Raw genomic sequence first — 23,532 nt, forward strand, 5'->3', positions numbered from 1 at the left:
CCCATGAGATCCCAGGGGCAACCTCAGTGGTGTACCCAGGGTCTCCGGCACCTGGTGGCCATCACCTGCATTTGCACCTCCCCCTCCGCCCCCCCCGGGATGATCCGAGCAGGGTGCAGGGATCAAAGCAAATCAGCCTGTGCGGGGCCCTGCCTCCTGCCCCACGGCACATCCGTGGGGGAATTATCATCCTGGCACGCCAGGCACGCAGGGAGGGGTGCCAGCTGGAATGGCCAAAGACAGCCACAACCCACTGGGCAGGCAGGTGGGCCACAAACCAAATGTGGGAGGCGCTCTTGCCTCTCTGACCAGCACCCGCCCCCCCACCAGGCCAGGACCTGCGGGCCATGGCCTCTCTCTGGCCCCCACCAGTACACCACTGGGCAACCTCAATAAGTGGGGAAATCCAGGCAGGCACTTCCAGGGCTTGAGGGCTCCGATTCTGCTAAGGAATTCACAAGATGCACAGAATCGGGCCCTTCAAGCCCCCAGAGCACCTGCCCGGGGCAGGTCTGGGCTGTCCTCACTCTTCCATCATAAAGCAAATAGATGCCCACTGCAATAAAACAGCACAAGTTATTGCTACCTTTGATTGCAACCACACTGCAGCTTGAAAAAGGGTATGGATGTCCTTTTGCTTTCGCTTTGTGCCCCCATAGCATTTTTGTTTGATGGTGGCACAAAAACAATGACAGGTGACATCTGCTTCCATTAAGAATAAACCCAGGTGGATCAGACTACAGGACTACAGCCTCAGATTGTGACGTTCTCAAGACAGAAGCAGAACCTTATCCGCCTGTAAAGCTCCGAGTCCAGCAAGGTCAGTGTAACATACAACAGGAAATAACTAATGCTCATTCTTCTTACAAGCTCTGTGTTTTATATACACCTCTCTAATACTGCCATCAACAGTACGCTAAAATAAGATGGGCCAGTCTGCTCTCAGGGTAAATGCGCTCCATCCACTTTGGAGTTATTCATGTTCTGCAGTAGTGTAAGAAACCTGACCGGTTATGTTCTATTCTGTATTGTTACCTGTTCATATCTTTATACGGTATTTGATCATTTGAAATACAGATTATTCTAAAGGGCCAACTAGTCACTATACTTGTGAAGGGGTTCTTTCTACTGCTGCAGGAACAAATACGTAATAAATACTCATGGGAAAGGAATGAACAAATCATCAACAGAAAGAGAAAAGAAGGCTTATGCAAGAGTTCAGAGTTTCAGAATTAATCCTTTATCTGTGCTAGAAATTAAGTCCCGTGAACAGCCTGGTGTTCTTAATTTTTCAAAAATATAAAAATGCGTTTCATTTGAAAATGTAAAGAGCAAATTAATAAACTGAATTGGTTTAATTGGTCAGCCTTTGTGGGGCCCTGCCTCCTGCCCCACAGAGGCAGGAGGCAGGAATGTTTTACTTTACACAACATAAGTAAAAAATACTTAATTTCTGAAACCCTGAATGGAAATCATCCAGTTATCATGAGAGAGGTTAAACCAATCATTATGATACTAGCAAGGCTGATGAATACATATGTTAGATATAACATACGTAGTAGCAGCAGCTCAAACATCTCTACTCCTGCCGAATACGTACAGCTTTTTGACAGGTTAGTCCCCAAAACAGATAAGGGTAATAAACTATGCTGAATAATGGTCACTGGTGAGCAACACACAAAACCCTGGTATAAACTACAGTGGCTATGTGCTAAGCCATTTGGTCACTACTAGCAACTAGACTTAATGTCACAGTGTCCTGGGTACGTATCACTAAAAATCAGACATGATGATTAAAATGTCTGTGCTTAATATAACTCAATCTCTGTCTATAGTGCAACTAATAGAGAAGCTTTACCTGAAGTGGCAGATGTATATAGTTTATTTTTTACATTTGTCCCCCAGCCCATCCGACCATGATGTGATGTTGCCTTAATAGATAGTTTACGGACACTACAAACATTATGATTTTCATTCATTAAAAATGTTTTCCCAATTCATGGCTTAATGTTAACTGAAACTAAAGCCTCTTTCCTTCTAATTTTGGACTATGTCTTAGCCTATTATTGTAGTTCTGGCCATGAAACCTAGCCTGCTGCAATTTTTTTCTTCTTTTTTAGTTGTTTTGAAAAAGGGGTCTCACATATAAAGAATTTGACAGATTTCACCAAGATAAAAGCCTAGCAGGTCAACTTCATAACCTTTTAGACTTAACAGTTTCCTATTAAAAGACCTGGAATGTTTTCCTACATAAAAATTACTTATTTGTTCTAGAAGAACTGTTGACCAAACTGCAGTAAGTGTAAACTGAGAGCAATCACATGAAAACACTGAAGCCTGTAAATTTAAAATCAAGGAATTTGAATCAAATTTTACTTAGTGCAGCACTGAAGCATATTTCTGGTGCCAGTGAAACCTAACAAGACCTTAGCTGATTAGCAATCACTAACTGAAAGGTCTGTCATCATGTCATGCTGGTGGTGCTTCTTGCTTAAATCAATCTGTACTAAAAAGGATGCCTAGACTTGTAACATTACTCTTAGACGATGACGTGGAGACCCAGGATATAACGATGGTTTACATCCTCAAAGTTGACAACATTAAATATTTTTCTTCCTTTTTTCCTTCTTTTTTTTTTTTTTTAAATAGCCTTTTCCTCCTCCCTTCCCCCATCCATTTGGCTTGCCTCCAGCATTTCCTTTGCAACGGGCCGTCCATGAAGATAATTACTAACAGCATCCTAAAAATAATACCACTTAGCATGTATAGGAGTTTTTCCATCCGCTCTCTGAACTCGTTATACAAAGCATTATAAACTAATGAAACTAAGAAGTTTTATTAACCCAGTTTCAGGGATAGGGAATGGACAAAGCTGAGAGACCTGGGGCCAGCTGCAAGTTTACCACCAGCCTGTTGCAAGTTTACCGCCAACCTGTAAACAAAACTTGCATCACCTAAAACCCAGTCCTATTACCTTATGGATACCTCCCATGAGAAATATTAAATATATCAAAAGATTATGAAGAGTTGTGTGTGTGTATATAAATAAAATCACCATTACCACAATAAAGGGGAATTTTCAAAACTTTTTACTCCTAGGCTACTTACTGGATAACCCAAATCTTGGAATCCTAACTCACTAGAGAGAAAAAGATGACCACAATTTAGTCCAAAAGTATCACACAGTCAATAATATCTTACAGAAACATAACCCTACCTCTACTGAAAATATACAAGACAGGAGCAGCTGTCCCTTGAGCGGAATCAGGAAGCAGTCATCCAAGTGATCAAAGGTAGTTATGGAAGACAAAGGCAATAAGGAAAGAGAAGTTTTCCTACCATCCTTAAGGCAAAGAAAAGAGAACAGATGGGAACGATAAGAAGGCAGATGATTAGAGACAGAAACTTCTTGCTACAATATAGACCACAGATTAAGGGACTAGCTTAAGGTTGCAATAACAGTTTTACAAAAGAAAGAATTAAAACCATTAGGTAGCAGAAAATTTGAGGTTATTCTTTGAAATCTTTCCTAAATAAACCGCTTAGAACTAGGATAATTTAATACTTTATCACATCACAATCAGATGACATTCAACATCAGACCATTTTTAAAGACAAGAAACAAAAGTGCAGATGAAATGCAATGGGGTGGATGATGATCCAATAAGGTCACTAAGGCTGACAGGTATCCATAAGCAAAGTGAACAAATGTAGATTACAAATGCAGGCAATCAAAGGTTTACTGCTACCCCTAATTCATAGTTTCATAGATTTAGGGTCGGAAGGGACCTAGTAGATCTTCTAGCCCGACCCCCCGCCAGGGCGGGAGAACAAAAAAACCCCAAAACAAAAATGGGACTCAAATGAGTCCAGCCAGGTAGGCATCCAGCCTCTTCTTAAAGACCCCCAGGGTAGGGGCCAGCACCACTTCCCTTGGAAGTTGGTTCCAGCTCCTAGCTGCCCTAACTGTGAAGTAGTTTTTGCGGATGTCCAATCTATACAGATGTAAAAACAGTGCTAAAAGAAACAAGACCTTTCATTTCAGGAGTACTGAAAGGTTGCAAGCTATTCTACTTTGCATAATAATCAGAAAATGTAATTTTTTTTTTTTTTTTTTTATCTCAAATGGTTTTGAGTTTATGGCAATACTTCAACTCTGCATTTATATGCACATCTCTATGACAAAGTAAACAACAAAGATATGAAAACTTAAAATATTACAGCTTGAGTGAATTATGCATAATATCACATAGGAAGACACGGTCATAAAAATTAATTTGCACGGTCACACCTTTGACATGTAGAAGAGACACAAATATACTACAAATTAATGTTCTGCACATGTTCTTCACTTACCTGTCTGAATGCACATATTAAGCAGCAGAAATACAGAGTAAGCAGCAAGGCTGGCAACAATCAGCAGCAAGATACTAAAATACAAAATATTGACATTTTAGGCAATATCTGAAATACAAACTTTTTTTTAAACAGAGATTCTTTCACAAGAAAGAATCTATCACGAGACAGGATTTCCTCATTTTATGGCTGTCTGCTGACTATAGTTCATATGGTCACTGGCCTACTCAGCATTTGCTGTTTCCTTACTCTTCACATTGTTATCTCCGTTAGAGTACATTGCCTATGGAGGGCAAAGGCAACCTATGTTAATCCTTTCAAACCCCAACTGAGATACACACACAGTAAATCTGGGATATGCGTGCACATATAAACTAGCAAACTTGACGCTTATGGAAGGAATCAGAGGGACAACCTGAAGGCTTCCATCCTCCGTATAATCACCGCAGACTATAAAACCTCTCCCGTAGCACTGAAACACACACGTAGCTCCACGCTTCGTTTCCAGAACGAAGGGAGATCGTGACTTGCGACGGAAGCGTCTCAGCACCGGGAATGGAGCTGGACCCAATGCATTGCTAGAGACAGCAATTTAAGCTGGGTTCTTGTCACCGCGCACACAGGCTGGATTTGGATACATAACACAGGAGCCAAGAGCTTCACTGGCTAATGGCAAAGGCACAAGCCATCCAGGTCTTATGCAATATAACTCATTTCTCCCACACGAGCCTCCGCAGCTCAGCTTGCTCTTAATTACCCAGAGAAACACGTTACATGCAGCAATGGGAGCTTCTTTTTTTTTTTTTCCTTTTTTAATTCATTCGGTCTTTTGCAGGGCATTGGCTTACCTAAAACCCATGATCCCTGTGTTGGCCATGGCATAGGATAAGCCAAGTATCCCGCTTCCCATGATGGCGTTCATTAAATTAAACACTGCAAAACCAAAGGAGCTCCCGCGATCCGGGGGTGCCTGCAAACAGAACAAATGCATCAAGTTAGCAAAAAAAAAAAATTATTCAAAAATTAAAATTCAAAAATACAAATAAAGGACATTTCAGCAGGCAACAGTCCCCTGCAGCCTCCCCTCCCCCCCGCAGGGGCAGGCTGTGACCGTGGTTTATTCTGCGTGTACATGGGGGGGGGGTCCAGCACTGCCTGTGGGTGTGGGTGCGCTGTGTTGGGTAAATACAGCACAAGGCTCCATCCCTTCCCCTTCCCTCCCCACTCTAAACAGCACGGCTAAGTACCTACCTTTTCCCCCTACAGCCCTGGGGGCTGCAGCTTGTCTCGGGTAAATACAGTACAACTCCACCCCGCAGCAAGACTCAGCCCTGGGCCCGCGGCTGTATGGGGTAAATACGGTACAAAGCCCCCCCCTCCCCGTTCTGAGGCTGCGGGTTGTATCACGTCAATACGGTAGAACTCCCCCCGACGCACCCTGGCGGGCAACAGCGGCGCGCTCTCCTCCTCTTCCTCGCCGCCCTCCCGCTGCGGCGCCGACAGGTACCAGCCGCGCTCCCTGTTGATGGCGGCGACCCCCCGCGGCATGATACAGTCTGCACGCCACATACTGTGGTACGGTCCGATCCGGCACGGCCGGCGACCGCTCCAAGGAAACTGGCTAGAGGCGGGGGGCGGGGTCTCGAGGCGGGGGGCGGGGCTGAGGCGAGACCCCGCCCCACCAGGGGCAGAGCTGAGCCGGGGACAGGCGCTGCCGGACGCCGTCACGGCTGGGCGCGGAACGATGACGTCGGCGGGGGCGCGCAGGCCGGCTGTGGCATGAGGTGAGGGGCGCGCGCTGGGGTCGGGGGCGTGGGGAGCTCCCCGCTGTGAGGGGATGGGGCGGGGCCTGAGGCGATCCCTGCCGATCGATCGGATCTCAGTCGATCCCTGTTAGTCCATCAGCTTCTTATTAGCTGATCCGATTTGACTCCTTATTGGTCAGTCCGATTTGACTCCTTCCCTGATGGCTGATCCGATTCGACTTGCTCCTTATTAGCTGATCCGATTTGATTAACTTCTTTCTTATTGGCTGATCCGAATCCACTCAGCTCCTTATTAGCTGATCCGATTTGATTCATGCCTCCCCTATTGGCCCATCCAGTTTGAGTTACTTCTTCCTTATTGGCCAATCCGATTTATGGTCTGCCCCACGCAGAGGCTGGGAGGCTAACATGAATGGCTGTGCAGCCAGGCCCAGGCCCCGGCCCCTTCACGCTCTCTGTACTTGCCCTGGCTTGGACCAGCCTCGCCACCCCAGGGAGGGTGCGGGCAGGGCAGCTGGGCTGGAAGGGACCTTCCAGGTCGCAGCTAGTGCAGCCTCCTGTTCCTGCGAGAGCCTTGCAACCCGGCCTCTGGCCAACGTGCTTGTGAAAACCTGTGAGGTTGGAGTTCCTACAGCTCCCGAGGCAGCTGGTGCCAGTGCTCCCAGTCGGGGAGCTCCTCCGAACCTCCAGCGTCAGTTTCCCCTGCTGCAACCTGAGGCTGTTGCTCCTAGTCCTGTCCCTGCTGCCACAGACAAAAGCCTGTCCCCATCCTCTCTGTCATCACCTCTGGGTACCTGGAGACTGATCAAATCACCCCTCAGTCCTCTGAACTGGAGGGGGGGTTTGCCTTCCTCTGCAGAGGGGGGCACAGTCTCTAACTGCAGTCTCTTGAGTGTATATTAATGGCCTTTTACAGCAGCAGGACATCGGCCGTCATGGTTTCCCTGCTGTAGCAGGTTCGGGTGTGATGACTTGTGTAGTTTTGGTAAGAGGTTAGATGATTGATTGTACACAATGGTTTGGATAAGGATGATCCTGCCTCAGGCAGGGGTTGGCCTGGGGGTCCCTTCCAGCCCCACTTTTCTATAATTCTTTTTTCCAGGCTGAATAACTCATTCTTTCAGCCTTTTCTCCTAGGTCCCTAATCATTGTTGTTCCCCTGTGCCAAACTCTTCCCGAAATGGCCACATCTTTCTGGAAGTGTGGGGTCCAGAACTGCATATGGCAATCCAGGTGAGGCCTCATCAGTGCTGGGCTGGTGTGCAAGCCAGATTGAGACTGGACACGGAGCCAGCACATAGGGCTAGTTCGGCAGGGCCCCCCCGTGCAGTGTGCACCCCTGTGCCACGTGCAGCGTGTGGCCTGGACCAACCCCCTGTGTTGCGCACAGCGCTGGGTTCATCCTGAACACTGAGCTGCCTCCACAACCCACATGTAGGGTCAGTCTAAGACTCAAGATCTAGATCATAGGGCTCCAGGGGCTGTATCCATGTCATGGGCCCTATGTCTGACACCCTTAGGCTTGAACCTTGAAGGGAATAGTCTTTTTGGGTGTTTGCTGTTGTTTTACTGGCAGCCAGTGCAGGTAATAGTGGGAAGGAGTCTCTGATTGAGTTCCTCCTCTACAACCCATGTCTGCTGGCAGAATAATGTCAAGGGAAGTTCTCTAGGAGGGAGTTACGTGTAGTGTGCAGGTGAGGAAGGGGACACAAATGGCTCCAAGGTAGGCTATGTCAGAGAGGAAAGGTGGATTTCCTGCAAAGCCTGGAAAAAAGAGCATCTTCCCCTAGCTCATGTTGCCGTAAAACAGAATGACTCCGACTTAACATGGTGAGCTTCTGCTGTGTGATGAGAGGGGCCATGATAATGAATAACCAGAAAGCATAAGTGGCACTGGGAGGTTCTCAAGAGCATTACCTAAATCAGTGTTCCCACTTGGGAGCAGTTGACAGGGGTGGGAAAAACCTATCGAGATGGAGAAAGCTGCATGATCTGGGATGGGCTGCAACTCTCTGAAAGATAAGTGCTTTCATTACCAGTAAGAAAACCCTTAAAGCAGGTGGCCATGCTAGTAGCTGACTGAGTTTAAGGGCTGGAAGTGAAGACTCCACTGTCTGCTGAACCAGGCTTTGGTTTTTTTCTTCCACAAAACTCAGCTTGCACTGTGAGAGCTCCCAGTTACCAGCGTGTGCCCACTCTGACCACACTGCAGCCTTTGATAATTCTGAAGAGAGACAAAAGCCAAAAGCGGCAAAGTGGTGACAACTGTGTTAGGGCCTGGCATGAGGGTAGATTGGTCACAGCAAGAAAAAGCTTCAACAACAAATGTTTGCAACAGCTGACATAAGTTGTTCCATTGATCTTATGTTCAGACAAATCCCAGACACTGTGGGGAGACAATGAGGCCCAGACATCAGATACTGTACCGTGGGCACAATATAAAGAGCTAGATAGAACCGGTACCATGCACGTAACACCAAGAACCTCACATTATGCATGGTGAGTGGTGCGGGGGGAGGGAACATCCTGCAATACCCTATAAATGAAGCACTTCAAGCAGACCACACTTCTGTACCAGTTTTTATGGTAGCCCGTTCACTGGAGTGAGCTGAACCTCTGAGGAGTGGTTCTGCTTGTGACCACTGGCACGACTGTAGTCTGTTTCTAGTGCTTGATTAGCACTGTCAGCAGCAGTGAGTGATGTACCAGAGGGCCCAATAACACTGCTGTTTAAATCAGTGGGATTATTTCCCCTTTGACTTAAGGAGCAATATTGGGTCTATTAAAGCAAGCACAAGTCATCCTCCATTTGGCATAAAAATCATGTCCATTACTTAAAATTAAGAATGGTTGTCCTGGAATAAACTGCTTAGAGAAATTGTAGAATCTCCATCATTAACATTTCTTGAGAGCCAACTGGATAGAACAGTTGTCTGAGGTAGTTTATATAGGGAGGATCCTGCTTCAGATGGAGAATTGGAATAAATGATCTCCTGAGGTCCCTGCCGGCTCTGTTTTCCTGTTCTTTTTCTTCTTCCTCCTCTTCTTCTCATGTGCCGTCTGAGACAGTTCGTGACAGGCATTTAGCAGAATTTGTGTTTTGGTAGAATCTGCCAGGGCTGCGACACGAGTACTTCTGTTATGGTAATTTTCTCTGCGATTCTGTGAAATATATTTTTTGGCTTTACACAGTTTGCCAGGGGATAGAAATTGTTGGGATGTGGTTCATAATAATAGAGCTTTACAAAACTATTGTGAATGATTTGATGCAAAAGGAGGCTTTATTCTGAGACAACAGCAAATCCGCCTGATTTGCAACCTTATTTTTTTAAATAGGAATGATTACACAATGTCTATAAAATGAATAATTTCCCTTCTAGGATTTTATGGAGATTACATGGATGCTGTGCTAGACTATTGACAACTACATGTTTTGGAACAGCTGCCTCGAATACATCATTTCCAACAGCTTGGAAGCCATTGGCACAACGTTTTGACAGACTCCCTGGACTTTTTATAGAGGTTCAAAGAAATAGTTCCTTTAGGATGCCTAAAACTGTAGAGAATAAAACTGATCCTGAACTATATTCACCACATCCTGACGTACGTGGCATGACAATACTTGACAGAGCTGCTTTCAAAAAAACAATTACTGTTCCTGTTCTCAAGGTGAAAAAAGAAATCATAAACAGGCTGTTGAAATCTCTGAAACACATGGTGATGCAGCGGGCGGGTCTGAAACGAGTGACTGATGATCCAGAAGATGAACACCATAAACTTGTTTTGTTGGATCCCCATAAAATGTCATCAGAAGGTTCCCTGGGAGAAGCTGACCGAAAAATATTAGAACAGTTTGATATTATTCCTGAACTATCCAAGCATGATGTGGAATTCACTTACGACTTTTTCAAGGCAGAGGAAATCTTCCAAGCAGTGCTCCCAGAAGGCCAAGATGTCACCTCTGGATTTAGCAGAGTTGGCCATATAGCTCACTTGAATCTCAGAGATCATCAGCTGCCCTACAAACATTTGATCGGTATGTAAAAAAAATAATAATAATAAAAAAAGCTTTGGGAGGTGTACAATTAGATAAGCATCATTTTAACAGTTGCTACAGTTTGTCATTATTCACAGGGAGGACTTTAGGCACCTTTGTAGTTTTTCTCTGACCTACGGCAGCCTTGTGTTTAAAAACAAATACTTAGACTAAATTAGACAAACAGCCTAATCCAATAAAAGTAGTAGCCTGCATTCACCAAGCATTGGCTTTGACTTTGATCCTCAGCAAACAAAAGTGAATAGTCAGGCTGAACTCAAGTGTCTGGCGGCAGCAGGATCCAACATTGGAGCTGGATGACACTTCTCTTTTGATGTGGCAGCTGTAGTTCCCTGCTGCAGTCTGCCCTGCGAATTGGTGACATTGCTACTTTTCTGGGTTCCCAATTTATCCCTTTTTAAAGATTGTACAAATTGCATTAAGCTACAAAATTAATCTGATCCCTGGAGGAAAATGAGAGTTTACTGGGTATATCGTGGCAGTTTCTAGGTGTCACTTGCCCCGTGGATCAGTAGCAGAACTAGGAGGAGCTCTCAGGTCTCCTAAGATCTGCTGTATTCACCAGGCTGTCCAATTTAGTAGCCTCACCTCCCTAGCTGCAAGCTCCCCTGGTACTGTGGGAGAGGGCAGCCCCTCCACCACTGTGCCATGCAAGGGGTGGCCACCCCACACCTCACCTCCTTGGCCATGGCTCCTCCAGCACTGCAGGCTGCACTTAGCCACACAACCTGGCCCTTCCCTACTCCGCTTCTTGGGAAAGGGGCAGGAAATAAAAGCCAGAGAAGGGGCCTGGCAGTCCGGAGATCCTGACTACAGTGAGGGGAGCTGAAGCCAGGGGGAACAGATTAACCCTTTGTGGGCTGCATAGGTTCCCTGAAGAGCAGGAACAGTCACTGAGGATTTAGCTCAGTGGGAAGTGATTCTTCCCCTCTATCTGGCAATGGGGAAGCCACATCTGTAGTACCGTGTCCAGTTTTGGGCCCTCCGATACTGAAAGGATGTAGCCAAAAATTGGAGAGTCCAGTGGAGGGCAACAAAAATGGTCAGGGGGCTGGAGGACATGACTGATGAAGAGAGGGAACTGGGCTTGTTTAATCTGGAGAAGACTGAGGGGGGGATTTAATAGCAGCCTTCAGCTCCCTGCAGGGGGGTTTCAAAGAGGAGCTGGTTTGTTCTCAGTGGTGGCAGATACAGAACAAGGAGCAATGGGCTCAAATTGCAGCAAGGGAAGTTTGGGTTAGATATTGGGAAGAATTTTCTCACTAGGAAGGTAAAGCACTGGAACAGGTTGCCCAGAGAGGTTGTGGACTCTCCATCCTTGGAGGGTCTTAAGACCTGGCTAGACAAAGCCCTGGGTGGCATGATCTAGTTGGGGCTGGTCCTGCTTGGAGCAGGGGGTTGGACTGGATGTGACCTCCTGAGGTGCCTTCCAACTCTCATTTTTTATGATCTTGTGATTCCTTTTGTTTTTCAATGTCAGGTATTTGCATTGTGGGGGACTTTGTGACACTTCTGTGGTGGCACAAGGGGAACTAATTCCTACCACATTGAGAGTATACAATGACAGATGTAATAATTGTGTCACTAGTAAATGTTACCATGGACCTGTTACAGCTGCATGATCCCATAGAGATACAAGTGTCAGAAAACCCTTTCAACATTAACAGTTCACTAACTGCAATTGGTACAGCATCCAGCAGACCAGTGATGTTCAGCCTTGTGGCTCTGTGGGTCAGATGAGTGACACAGGGTCTGTCTATGAAGTGAATCAGGCCCTGGGGTCTGGCACTGCCCCCTCCCGGCACTGCCTCCTCCCTGTCCCTCATGCCAGGATTGAAGCTTGGGGGCCCAGCACTGCCTCCTCCAGCCTGGCGTGTGTCAGGATTGGGTCCCAGGGGCCCTGTGCCAACCAGATTGGGCTTCATGGACCTAGTGCCATCCCCACCCAGCTCTGCTCACTGGGATCGGACACTGCGCAGGGCCTGGGAGTCTCCACAGGTCAGAAGATTTGGCAGTAGGGAAGCAGTGGCACTGTTCCCCCGCTGCCAAACTTGGAGAGCCCCACAGGCTAGATGACAAGGTGCCATGGGGCAGATCTGGCCCATGGGCTGGAGATTGAGTACCCCTGCTTTAGACAGAACAGCTGATGCACGCTGCCCTTTTAAAGTGGTTACTAGATACATTTGCCCATAGCGTGAATGATTTCACATGTAGGTCATTACCAAAGCAAATGTATATTTGAAATACAACTAAATTTCCATTTTACTAAATGTTAGTTGTATAATATAAATAACCACAAATCTGTATAATAGGAATTTAAAGATGTAGCAATGCTGGGGGTCCTGAGCACCCCTCTGCTTTTCTGCTGTGCTGGGTGTATCAGTGGGTACAACAGCAACACTTGAGATTTGAATATATTGCTTTCTTTCAGGCCAGGTTATCATTGACAAAAATCCAGGAATCACCTGTGTAGTAAATAAAATCAACACCATTGATAATACTTACCGAAATTTTCAAATGGAGATCCTAGCTGGGGAGACCAACATGATGACAAAGGTATGGTTTTTTCCTATTTCCTTGAGCACAGCCAGGTTTTAAACAACACCTACAACGCAGGTGCAGTAGAAAAGCAGGGACAATTGAAAGATGCTAGAAAACTTTTTAAACTCTTTCTTTTCTTCCTGTGGTTCTCAGTACCTGACAGCTGTGTGATGTTTCATACATCCCAGCCTATGGGGAGTGAAATAATGGCCCTGTTAAGATCATCTTCGTAGGGATGATGTAGCTAAGCATTATTTCAGTTTTTATAGGTTTTACCACCCATTCAAATCTGGGTCGAGTAATGGATTTCGACAGCGATCCTTATTTAGAATCTCTTGGTCTGTTTTACCCAGAAGCATATGAGGGCTATTTTGCATTGTTAAATGTATTTGCCCAAGAAGATAAATGTGTGTTCACCTACAGTGGCTGGAAAATAGGACTGAGACTTGAGTGCTGATCTTTACCACTGACCCACTTTGTGGCATAAGCAAACGCCTGTGATGATAAAACTCACCGTAATAATGTGTGTTAGGATCCTTGGGATGAAAGGCACTTTATTTAAGTGCAAAATATAATTCCTTAAATTGGGTATCTGAGGTTCACATGGAAGTTTAAGCAACCATTATCCACTGTTTTGTTTAACTAAATTTATAGTCTGAAACAAAGCAATTTTCTAGTTTGGTGCAGTAAAGTTTTCTGCACATGTAGGTGCAAGATCTACTTGGAATATAAAGCATCAGATTTCATTTAAGATTGCAAAGACAGTATTAGCTTTTTATTTCAGTGAGGCTGGAGTCCTGTAGAGATTCTCGCACTGTTGGCACCAGAATGTAAACTATGGTTTGGGAACTAGCAGTTGAAATGATGCAGTAATTCTCATTATTGGCCATAAACTTGTGCAGTGGTCTAAACTATCCACCTCCTTTTGGTGTTATATTACATCTTTTGTCCATTCAGAGGACTTCAGTCATCAAGTTTCCTGTTGGATGGGACTCAGGTGCTTGATGTCTGCTATCTGCAGAGGCCAAGTGCAGCGCCCTTACAAAATGCTGTAGAATTGGGTCCCATGTAGCTTAGATCTGTTATTCTTGTATTGTCTGTCCTTCAGACAGTCACTATGGACTTGACACAAAAGAGGGCTTGAGGCATCCCCTTTTGAAACCAGCTAGCGGTAAAGCAGCTGGCAGCCTGCTGTAAAGCCCTTGAAGGGACTAAGGATTTTTTTTTTTTATGATTCTTTTAAAGTTGCTTCCCCTCTGCTTGTCAGTTTATACAAATGCAGGCCAGATAGCTGGATTGACACTGAAAAATTCCCTACAGTGGCTACAGCATCTTTCTGTGGCCCTTCCATAGAAAGGGGAGAGTGCCAGCTGGGGACAAAAATTTTATTTTGCTCACACAAGACTCATTTGTTCCATCAATAGTGTTAATATCAATGTACCCATTCCATTTTAGTAACATGCTTTCTTTTTTGCTGCAGTAAATTAATTCTGGTGCTTAAACATGCATGTGTCTGGAATCTGAATATGAGATGTTTAACCCAATGTCTTGGACTTTCAGGTTAAAGAAAACAGCATCCAATATGAATTTGACTTCTCCAAAGTGTATTGGAACCCACGCCTGAGCACAGAGCACAGCCGCATCGTCGACCTGTTAAAGCCGGGGGATGTTCTGTTTGATGTTTTTGCTGGGGTTGGACCTTTTGCCATCCTAGCAGCCAGGAAGAAGTGCAGAGTATTTGCAAATGATCTAAACCCTGACTCCTACAAATGGCTTCAGCACAACTGTAAACTGAACAAGGTGGACAGAACAATACAAGTCTTTAACATGGATGGCCGGGATTTCCTCAGGGGGCCTGTGAAAGAACACCTAACTGAAGAGCTCTCGCTTTCAACAAAAGAAAAGAAAAACTCTCTACATATAGTCATGAATTTGCCAGCTTTGGCTGTTGAATTTCTGGATGTTTTCAAGCATCTCTTAGACGGGGAGCCATGCAGCTCCAATCTCCTTCCCACAGTGCACTGTTACAGCTTCTCCAAACACGATAATCCTGCCAAAGACATTCAAGACAGAGCAGAAGCTTTCTTGGGAACATTCTTAGAGGGACGCTGTTCTGTTCGACTGGTGAGAAATGTGGCACCAAATAAGGAAATGCTGTGCATTAGTTTCCAGGTCCCAGCTGATGTGCTGTACAAGAGGCAGTGCCCTCCTGAAGGTAAGTCCTAGATTCATGCTGCTCAGTTCTTAGCGCTGGCAAGCTGCAGCCTTGACACTTCAGAAAGGAAGTCAGGGGTATATTAGAGAGAGGATTAAGATGAATCTGGAGCTAACTTTCACCTCGGGCACAATGATATTATTGTCTTAGTCCCTCTCCTGCATGTTGGGGCCCATCTGCATGGTGGGTTCTGTGGCTGCATGGAGTCAGTTTAGGATTGAAACCTCCAAGCAGACAGAATCAGGTCCTACCCGTTTTAATAGGGAAATGCTTATATAGCCACCTGCCCTCCCAGAAGTATCTATTGAAACTCTTCCCAAGTTCAGTGGAACCGTGCATCCTCAGGTCAGCTACGCCAGTTCACATTACATCTTTTAGCTCTGTTTTGGCTTAAACTTCCCCTCTGAAATGGGATCTGTCGCTAGCAGTGGGAGCAGCACCTCCTTGTAGCCACTCTAATCCTGCTCCTTCCACCCTGGTCTCACTCCAAGTATCACCCTGGCTTTGCCTGCTGCATCTTTGCTGTTATTAATAACTCTGGAAAGCACCTCCAGAGAACCAGAATGGTGGTCCTGGGTGTCCTGCTCTGCACCACTGCTCGGGCTCTGACAACCGGGTCATGGTTCACAGGGCCTCCGGCAGCCCACTGACTCAACAGTAATCTAAGCCCCTCTGCAGGTCACCTTTAGTGGCCTCCTTTCCTCCCATGCCTTTCAACCAAAACAGCAGCATAAAGAACAACCCAATCCAGTGCAGCTGCAGCTGGGCTGCCTTCTCTAAGCTCTCCCCAGGCTTCTGCTCAGCTCTGCGAGTTTCTCTCAGCTTGCAGCCTCCTGGGCCTACTCACAATTCCTCCAGCCTCTTGTATCGCTTCTCCATTCAGTGCAGGGAACTCCTTCAGCTACCACAGCCAGGGTTGGTCTCCAGTTCCCCACACTGCTTCTCTGCTCCAGCTCCAGCTCCACCCAGGTCAGACTGCCCACTCTGGCTCTCTGCTTTGACTTGACCTGTCTCAGTGATATGTCCAAGTGTCGCGACTCCAGTAGTTCAGTGCAGACACCGTCGTATAGATTTCTTTTGTTGCCTGTGAAATAACTTACCCCTTTTTGATCTTGTTCCAGTGAGTCCAGAGGAACCGGCCTCTAAACGTCTGCGCCCAAATGGAGATTCTTCTGAAGAAAAATCAATCAGTTGACAAGAGCACTGACCAGTCCTTTGTCATTAATTCGTGGAAGACATGGTAATGCAGGTTGGGTACCTCTGGCCTTCAGGCTAATCAAGGCAGGCTGAGTTCTTCCTTAGGCTAAGACAATGCAGCGTCCTAATGCATAAAGTGTGCGTTGCATCTTTCTTTTGTGAACAGCCTGCTCCCTGGTGGCTTTTTTGGTTTTTTTTTTTTTTTTAATTCCAGCATCAAAGCAATGAAATCATTTATTTTATTGCACAGGATATTAAACTTTATTTCCTCATTTTATAACGGTTCCATTGTCCAGGTCCTTCCTTAAGAAAGGAAAAGTAAAGCGTGGTGTGCTAACCCAGACTAGGCACGTCTCCTGGTTTAGCTTTATGCAGCTCATGGCAGGGTGGCACCTGAACATGGACATTTCCTTCCGCCTTGAAGCTGTGGAAACGTGAACTCTTCTGTGATGATGCTGTATGTGCAAGGCCACCTGAATTGGCACAGTTTGGCTGGGTGTGCCTTGGCTTCTCAGGCAGATCCAGTGTGTCTAAGTAAAGACAGCTTTGAAAAACATGCTCTGAGGTCCAGGTAGATGCACAGATTTGTATCTGTGCTGCGCCAGTGATCACTGGTATTAACAGGAGGGGCTTAGAGCTCCATGCTGTTAGCTAAAGGTGGAAGGACCCTGCCGTATTACTGTACTGACTACTAAACGACCATCAGCATGCAACACGAAAGATTTGGTACAAGCTTGGCATATAGGGCACGATTACCCACACTCCCCTTTATTTCATGGACCCCACAGTCTCCTGGTCGTTCTCCTGCATCTCTTCATTTGTGACTTCAGTGAGACCTTCAGAGGATGCTCCTCTTCCCCTCAAGCTTTCAGTGTGGGCTTCACAGGCTCTGCCCTTGAACCCTTCCCCTCTCCCTCTTACCTTTTCATGGGTCACCTTATCCATGCACACAGGATCAGCCTTTTCTCTGACATCTAAGTGTCTGTACTCTGTTCAGCTAAAATGGGACCCCATTTCCACTTGCATCTTTCTCCCTTGCTGTGGGGAACATCACCATCCTGCCTGTCACTCGGGCCCACCTGGGCATCATCTTTGACCCTGTTTCTATGTTTTCAGTCAGACTGTCTAAATCTTGCATTTCTGTTTTTTGCATACCCTCTCAAAGCAGGGCCTTTCCTCTGCTGCACACACCTAGAACGCCCTTGACCAGGCTCTTATCTCACATCTCTGGTTTGGCAAATGCAGTATTGAACCACTCTCATCTACCCAAAATGCTACTGCAGAGCTACCTTTCCTAGTCCTTGCGAACATGTGCCTGCTTTGCTCCATTGGCTGCTTCTCTTATTCTGCACTCTCAAACCCTTCCTTCCCTGTATCCATCATTGTGCCTCCAGCATCAAACTCTTAACAATTACCTCTATCATCCCTCTTGCTACACTGACATGCTTGTGCTTTCTCCCATGCTCCCCTCGTGCGCTTGGAAACACCTGCAAAGCCACTTTGCTCCCCTTCAGATCCCTCCTTAAAAGACTTGTTTGCAGTGATGCTTACAGAAGACTGAGGGCTTCAGCTGCTGGCCTGCTGAGACCCTCACACCTACCGCTCAGTAGCATCTTGCCACTGCCCTGTACTTCCCCAGGGACTCGCTGCTTGGGTCTTGTCTTGCAGTCCTTTCAAGTCTGTTTGGAAGAGACTTGTCCCATGGTTGGGGCTCCTAGGTGCTACAAGAGTAGAAACCAGAGACCTGGGTTTTGTTTGCCTTCCTCTAGAAAGGGGCATCGCCCTTTTCCTAGGATCTTGGGAACATCTGAATGCAGCTACAGGGAAGTGGTCAGGGACAGGGTGTTGGCTCTGTCCTCATCTCTCCCCTAGCATGTTGTATGGCAGCAGGGAGCAACCGTGTTGGCAGGCTTGTTGCAAATGAGCTCCACACCCTCCCTGAGTGCCAGTCTGATCCCCTTCCTCTGTCTTATCTGTTGCTCTGCTTTCTGCTTCCTGTCCTGTGCTCCCTTCCTGATCTGCTGCTTTGCCTTCTGCTACCACGTTGCCTGTCCCCTCCCTGATCTGCCATGTGCTACACACAGACGCTGCCTGTGCCACAGGTTGGCTACCCCTGTTGTATGGTGTTTGGAGATTGCGTCTAGATGATGTGTATGAGGAATTGACAATTTGGGGGATTCCTGTGGTAAATGACTGCTTGCAAATGCAGGGGGCTGGGCCCTGTGGCTCAAGAGAGCCTTCCATTGTACTTCATATGTCATTTAAGGTGTTTAAATATAATTGCATTTAGGCACATTGCAGGCCACGGTTTCAAAATATTCAGTGCAGACTCGCGTGTGTAATTATTGTCTCTACTCCCAGAAACAGAGCCTTGCACCGACTCTTGCTGGCAAGGTAACTAATTGCTTGCACGTACCAGCTGCCTGTCTCTGCATTCACATTAAGCGCAGGAAGGCAGCAAGCAGTTGCATTCAGAGGGCCGATGAGCTGGAGCTTAAAAGGGGAACTCCCAAATAACCAGAGGAAGAGGGGAGGAGGTTCTCTCCTTCTCCACCTGCACTAGCCCAAAGCAGGTCATGCTTGCATTGCTAGCTTTGTGCCCAGAATGGCCCATCCACAAGACAGTGCAGATGCCTGTTAAGATGCCCAAGGCTCCACCTCTTCCACAACGGTTTCTGGGCTTCCCTCCCTCTCCCTGAAGGGGACCAGCGGTAGTAAAGGTTGTGGGGTCGGGAGTATCCTGAAGGTCAGGCCTGGGAGAGCAGATGTGGGCAGGTGGAGGAGGATGTGTCCTGTGGGCATGCCCTCCTGAACTAGAAGCCTGTTGTGCTGCTTACAAAACAGCTCCGTGGGGAAAAACTACCGCAAGGAAGCTAAAGGCTTTTTCCCTTCCTGGCCATGTAGTTTGGCCTCCACCAACTAGAATGACCTGCAGTGGGATCAACCAGCACTTCAGCTGCTTCTGCAGGGACAGAGGTGAAAGGTTCGCAACCAGAGATCTTGCTTCTGTTTCGGACACGGGTATCTGATGTCACTCATTTTGTGAAGTCTGCAAGTGGTGTCTCCTCATCTGTGGCCGCCAGCAGGAACCAAACGTGCTAGCTGAGCTGGGGGGGGGGGGAAGGAGGACACTAGCTTTCTGGGAAGAAAACACAAGCTTGAATACTGACAAGACTAGTTATAACCAAAATAGCATTTACATGCGTGTGCCAATGCAGCCCTGCAGTAAGAGCAAAAAAACCACACGAGTCAATAAAAAGTCTGGCTTTATTTTCTAAAAAATTTACAAGTCTGTTTTTTAAACCTCAAACATACACCGCAGAATTATTCACATCTTCCATCTGATGTGGCTTCGTGCCTCTCAGCCTCCTTCAGCAAAGTGCCCCATGACTAACGAGTTCCCCCTTCCACAAGCACGTATCTCACTTCACATAGCTCGGGTGCAGACTTTTTTCTTTTGAATACCCAAACAGAGCTGGCTCAAGCAGGGAAGGGACAGCCACTTCCCCATAGTGCAGAGGGTAGCAGCGTACCCAAAATTCGCTGTTTGTTCCTCGCCAGCATCCATTTCTCCCAGGCGGGTGTATGCCAGCTAGCTGGGATGCCAGAAGAGCCCACTGAAAGCATCCTGCAGGGCTCGGTGACACGCGAGGGAAGAAGTGTAGCCTCCAGCAAGATCCTGTGGAGAAGCAGCTCGGACGTGATTTAGGTACCTGAAACACAGAACATTGTCTGAGCCTGCAAACAGATGCATCCTACGCACCAGGAACTAGACAGATTGGAGTTTGGGGCAGTCCTTTCCCTTCTGTCATTCAGAATCTAAGACCTGTGGGTTCAGAAAACAGCAGTGCCAAAGCCACCTCCCACATTTCAGACTGCACACCTGCTGTGCCAAATCACCTGAATATGTGGTGCACGCTTTGAGAAACTTAAATATTCAGTCACGGACCTGGCCCTAGTGCTAGTGAAAGGTGCCAGACTGACGGCTTAATAGACTTATCTAGCCCCCGGTAGCTGCGACACAACAGCAACGTGAACATCCTGGCACTGCCTGAAGGATTCCCAGAGGCCTGGTGGTTTTGGAGACAGCAATACTGACATCGCGTTTCCCGAGCTGCGATGCCCAGAGTGTTTCTGCTGACCCGATGCAGCGACACTGGTGTCTAATGGGAGCACCAACAAGCCAGAATATTTCCCAGCACCCTTATGCTTTTAAGCCATATACCCATTTTACAGATAGGGAAGCTGAGACAGAGAGCTGCTGAGGGAACCTGCCTATAAGAAAATGCACCAATACCACACAGGCGCCAGAACAGCCAGCCCACATTTGAGCCAAGGACCCAAAATACTTCACGGTCAGAGCGGCTAGGATCTGGAACCAACTTCCAAGAGAAGTGGTGCTGGCTCCTACCCTGGGGGTCTAAGAGGAGGCTAAATGAACACCTTGCTGGGGTCATCTGACCCCAGTACTCTTTCCTGCCATGGCAGGGGGTCGGACTAGATGATCTGCTCAGGTCCTTCCAACCCTAGAAACTATGAAACTATGGAAATTGCAGAAGACGACATTCACTTGTTCTTTACAGAGCTCTTGGCTTCTAGCCCTTTCATCCTGAAACCATTTTGCCCTCCCATTAAAAGTGACAGTTTTGTGTAAAAAGCAACAGGGTTCAATGAGCCTCGAATGTTTTATTGAAGGATGCAACCTCATAATCCCCTCTCCTGCATAGAGACAGCAGGCCAGATCCTCAACTGAGGTGTACACCAGCCTGCGACATCCTTTTGAGCACGAGCTCCGGGTTATGGCCAACGTCGTCACCAGAGCAGCTCTTCAACTTGACAGGCCGGATGCAGTCTCGCAGATGAGAACTGGTTTCCAGAGCTGTAAGGCAAGCCGCTGAGTTTAAATGAGCTGTTTTGATTCATCGCGTCTCGGTACATGTCGCTCCCGGGAAGGTTGAGTCATTCCACCTCTGGCTTGGCAATTCAAGCATAAACTTGCAGTGTGCACACAGCCTTTTATAAGTTATCCTGAGAAACTTGAAACAGCTGCACTTCTGGCAGGAAAACACAGGACCACCAGTAAAAGACCCGGCGTAGTTGCATCTTCTAGTTTACGACTGCATGCTGTTTCCATAAAGAGTATATAAAACAAGGCAGCTTTTATAGGAAACAGCACAATAAAGTCATCCCCATCGATGCCATAAATGGGCACAAACATTTATTTAAAAATGATTCACTCCAGTTTGAAACTGTATTTCTTGCACCTAACAGACCCGGCACAGATGCGGGCGACGTTTATAATCAAGTTATCGCTGGTCAAGTGTTAAGTGAACAGATTCCCTTTGCCTCGTACTGCAAAAATAAAAGCCCGGTGCCACGAAGGCTTGTTCCTCGAGGTGCTGCCAACAAGCTTGTTGCAATACCAGCATGGCACATGACCAAATTCCTCCCCTTCCCTACTAATTCGCGTTAGGACCAATTAACGGGGATTGGGAGGAGGGGAAGATCACGCACACAAAGGCTGTTCCCTGTTTGCTTTTTTTTATGAATGAGAGAGCCCGGTGCATATAAACCAAAGGAGAAAAATATATTTTTTGCTCATCTCAGAGCATCAGAAGCAGCCTCCTCTCTCCTGTCTTCCCTAGTTTTGTAGCAGCACTTCCGGTATGGCTGATATGGGAAATGGGAACTGGGATCTCCACCTCCCACCACTGCCCAGTCAGAAGTGGAGAAATACTGAAAGTTTAACAAGGAAAACTTTTTCTCCTTACTGTTTAAGCGAAACCACCACCCACCAATCTGCTAAACCAGAGCGCTCCACGGTTTTAGTAGAAAATATCACCTCCCATCCACACTGGGTTTCACTTGCATCAGGTTTTTCATTGCAGAAACATAATGGTCTTCCAGTCGTCAGGAAGCACCCCAGGAAAAATAAAGGTTGCTAAGGCCTGAATTTTTACAGTAAAGGAAAAGGGAAATCAACACAGCCTGCCTCTCCTTGTAAAACCTTCCTTCTGCATTACATGCACTCCTCCCAGGCGCCTTTCAGTGGGACTGTCAGGCGTTCAAAAATGTCTCCTGCTCCCAAATGTTGGCATTCCCGGTTCCTTCAGATACGATCTTTCAAACAGCACAAAGTCATTACTGCTGAAAAGGTTTAAACCTCATTTTTGCCATGGCAACCCGCACGCATTCTCGTTTCTCCAATAAAACAACATGGTACGCTGCTGGCTTTCAAGCGTGGCCTTTATTTTCTTGCTGAGTATCAAAACTTGATGTTCTGAGCCCGTTAATTACTGTGGTTCACCAAAGCACGCTGAAAGGATCTGCTGCGCTGAAACCACACCAGGAGCCGACAGCGTTTTGCCTCCTTCACGTCGATCCACATCTGTGTTGTTTTAATTCCTTCACGGCCGTTACACAAGTCCATTGCTGCGTGGGCTGCCTGGGCTTTCTGGTGGAGGCCTTTTCGTGCACACCTTCACAGCAGCACAGGAAGAAGCGCTTGCCAAGTCTGCATCCAAAAGTCAAGTTCAGTTGGGTTTGGGAAACTTGCAGGCAACTGCTCTGACGAGTTAGCGAATTCCAGAGCGCGCTGTTCTTCAGACCTTTCTTTTAACTACCTGTAAATCTTCTAAGCAGAAAGCAGGAAGAAGAGGTTTACTTATTCTGCCTGATTGCCTTTTATGATCAGGTCACAAAGGCAATGGATGCAGGTGTTGTCGTGGACGCAGTCTTTCTAGACTTCAGCAAGGCCTTTGACACCGTCTCCCACCCCATCCTCATTAAAAAGCTACGCAACTATGGCATTGATGCCTACACAGTCAGATGGATTGCAGATTGGCTCAAGTGTTGCACTCAGAGGGTGGTGATGGACAGGTCATATTCGACCTGGGGGGAAGTGGGCAGTGGAGTCCCCCAGGGCTCGGTCCTTGGGCCTGCGCTGTCCAATCTCTTTATCAGTGATTTGGACGACGGGGTGAAAAGCAACCTGTTCAAATTCGCTGATGATACCAAAATTGGGGGTGAGGTGAGCATGCTAGTAGGGAGGGAAAGATTGCAGCAAGATCTGGATAGGTTACAGGGGTGGGCTAACATAAACAGGATGTGCTTCAATACTGACAAGTGCAGGGTGCTGCACGTGAGCAGTAGTAACCAGCAGCACACTTATAAGTTGGAAAACTCCCTTCTTGAGAGCACGGAGGCAGAAAGGGATCTAGGAGTCATTACTGACTCCGAGATGAACATGGGCTGACAATGCAAGGTCACGGTTGGCAGGGCTAACCGCACCCTGTCGTGCATCCACAGGTGCATCTCTAGCAGGTCCAAGGAGGTGATCCTCCCCCTCTATGCAGCACTGGTCAGGCTGCAGCTGGAGTACTGCGTCCAGTTCTGGGCGC

The 23,532-nt window shown here is 46.9% G+C and overlaps 3 protein-coding genes across 3 annotated transcripts in view; 1 reads left to right on the forward strand and 2 right to left on the reverse strand.

The window, feature by feature from the left end:
• Positions 1-5,950, reverse strand: part of SLC38A6 (solute carrier family 38 member 6) — a 70,353-nt gene extending 64,403 nt beyond the window's left edge. The window contains exons 1-3 of the mRNA XM_019518375.1: positions 5,794-5,950; positions 5,205-5,326; positions 4,357-4,430 (exon numbers count right to left, since the gene is read on the reverse strand). Of these exons, the coding sequence (XP_019373920.1) occupies positions 4,357-4,430; positions 5,205-5,326; positions 5,794-5,925 (328 nt within the window). The 5' untranslated portion in view covers positions 5,926-5,950. The remainder of the gene's footprint in view (positions 1-4,356; positions 4,431-5,204; positions 5,327-5,793) is intronic.
• Positions 5,951-6,090: 140 nt separating this feature from the next.
• On the forward strand, positions 6,091-16,409 carry TRMT5 (tRNA methyltransferase 5). The gene is made up of 5 exons (XM_019518376.1): positions 6,091-6,140; positions 9,503-10,158; positions 12,611-12,735; positions 14,281-14,935; positions 16,057-16,409. Exons 1-5 carry the CDS (start codon positions 6,136-6,138, stop codon positions 16,128-16,130), a joined length of 1,515 nt encoding a protein of 504 aa, XP_019373921.1. The 5' UTR covers positions 6,091-6,135; the 3' UTR covers positions 16,131-16,409.
• Positions 16,410-19,381: 2,972 nt separating this feature from the next.
• Positions 19,382-23,532, reverse strand: part of MNAT1 (MNAT1, CDK activating kinase assembly factor) — a 215,422-nt gene continuing 211,271 nt past the window's right edge. Inside the window, exon 8 of the mRNA XM_019518377.1 lies at positions 19,382-19,845. Coding sequence (XP_019373922.1) covers positions 19,725-19,845 — 121 coding nt within the window. The 3' untranslated portion in view covers positions 19,382-19,724. The remainder of the gene's footprint in view (positions 19,846-23,532) is intronic.

Source organism: Gavialis gangeticus, unplaced genomic scaffold (genome assembly GCF_001723915.1).
Source record: "Gavialis gangeticus isolate Ggan-Ray unplaced genomic scaffold, GavGan_comp1, whole genome shotgun sequence".
NCBI lineage: Eukaryota > Metazoa > Chordata > Crocodylia > Gavialidae > Gavialis > Gavialis gangeticus.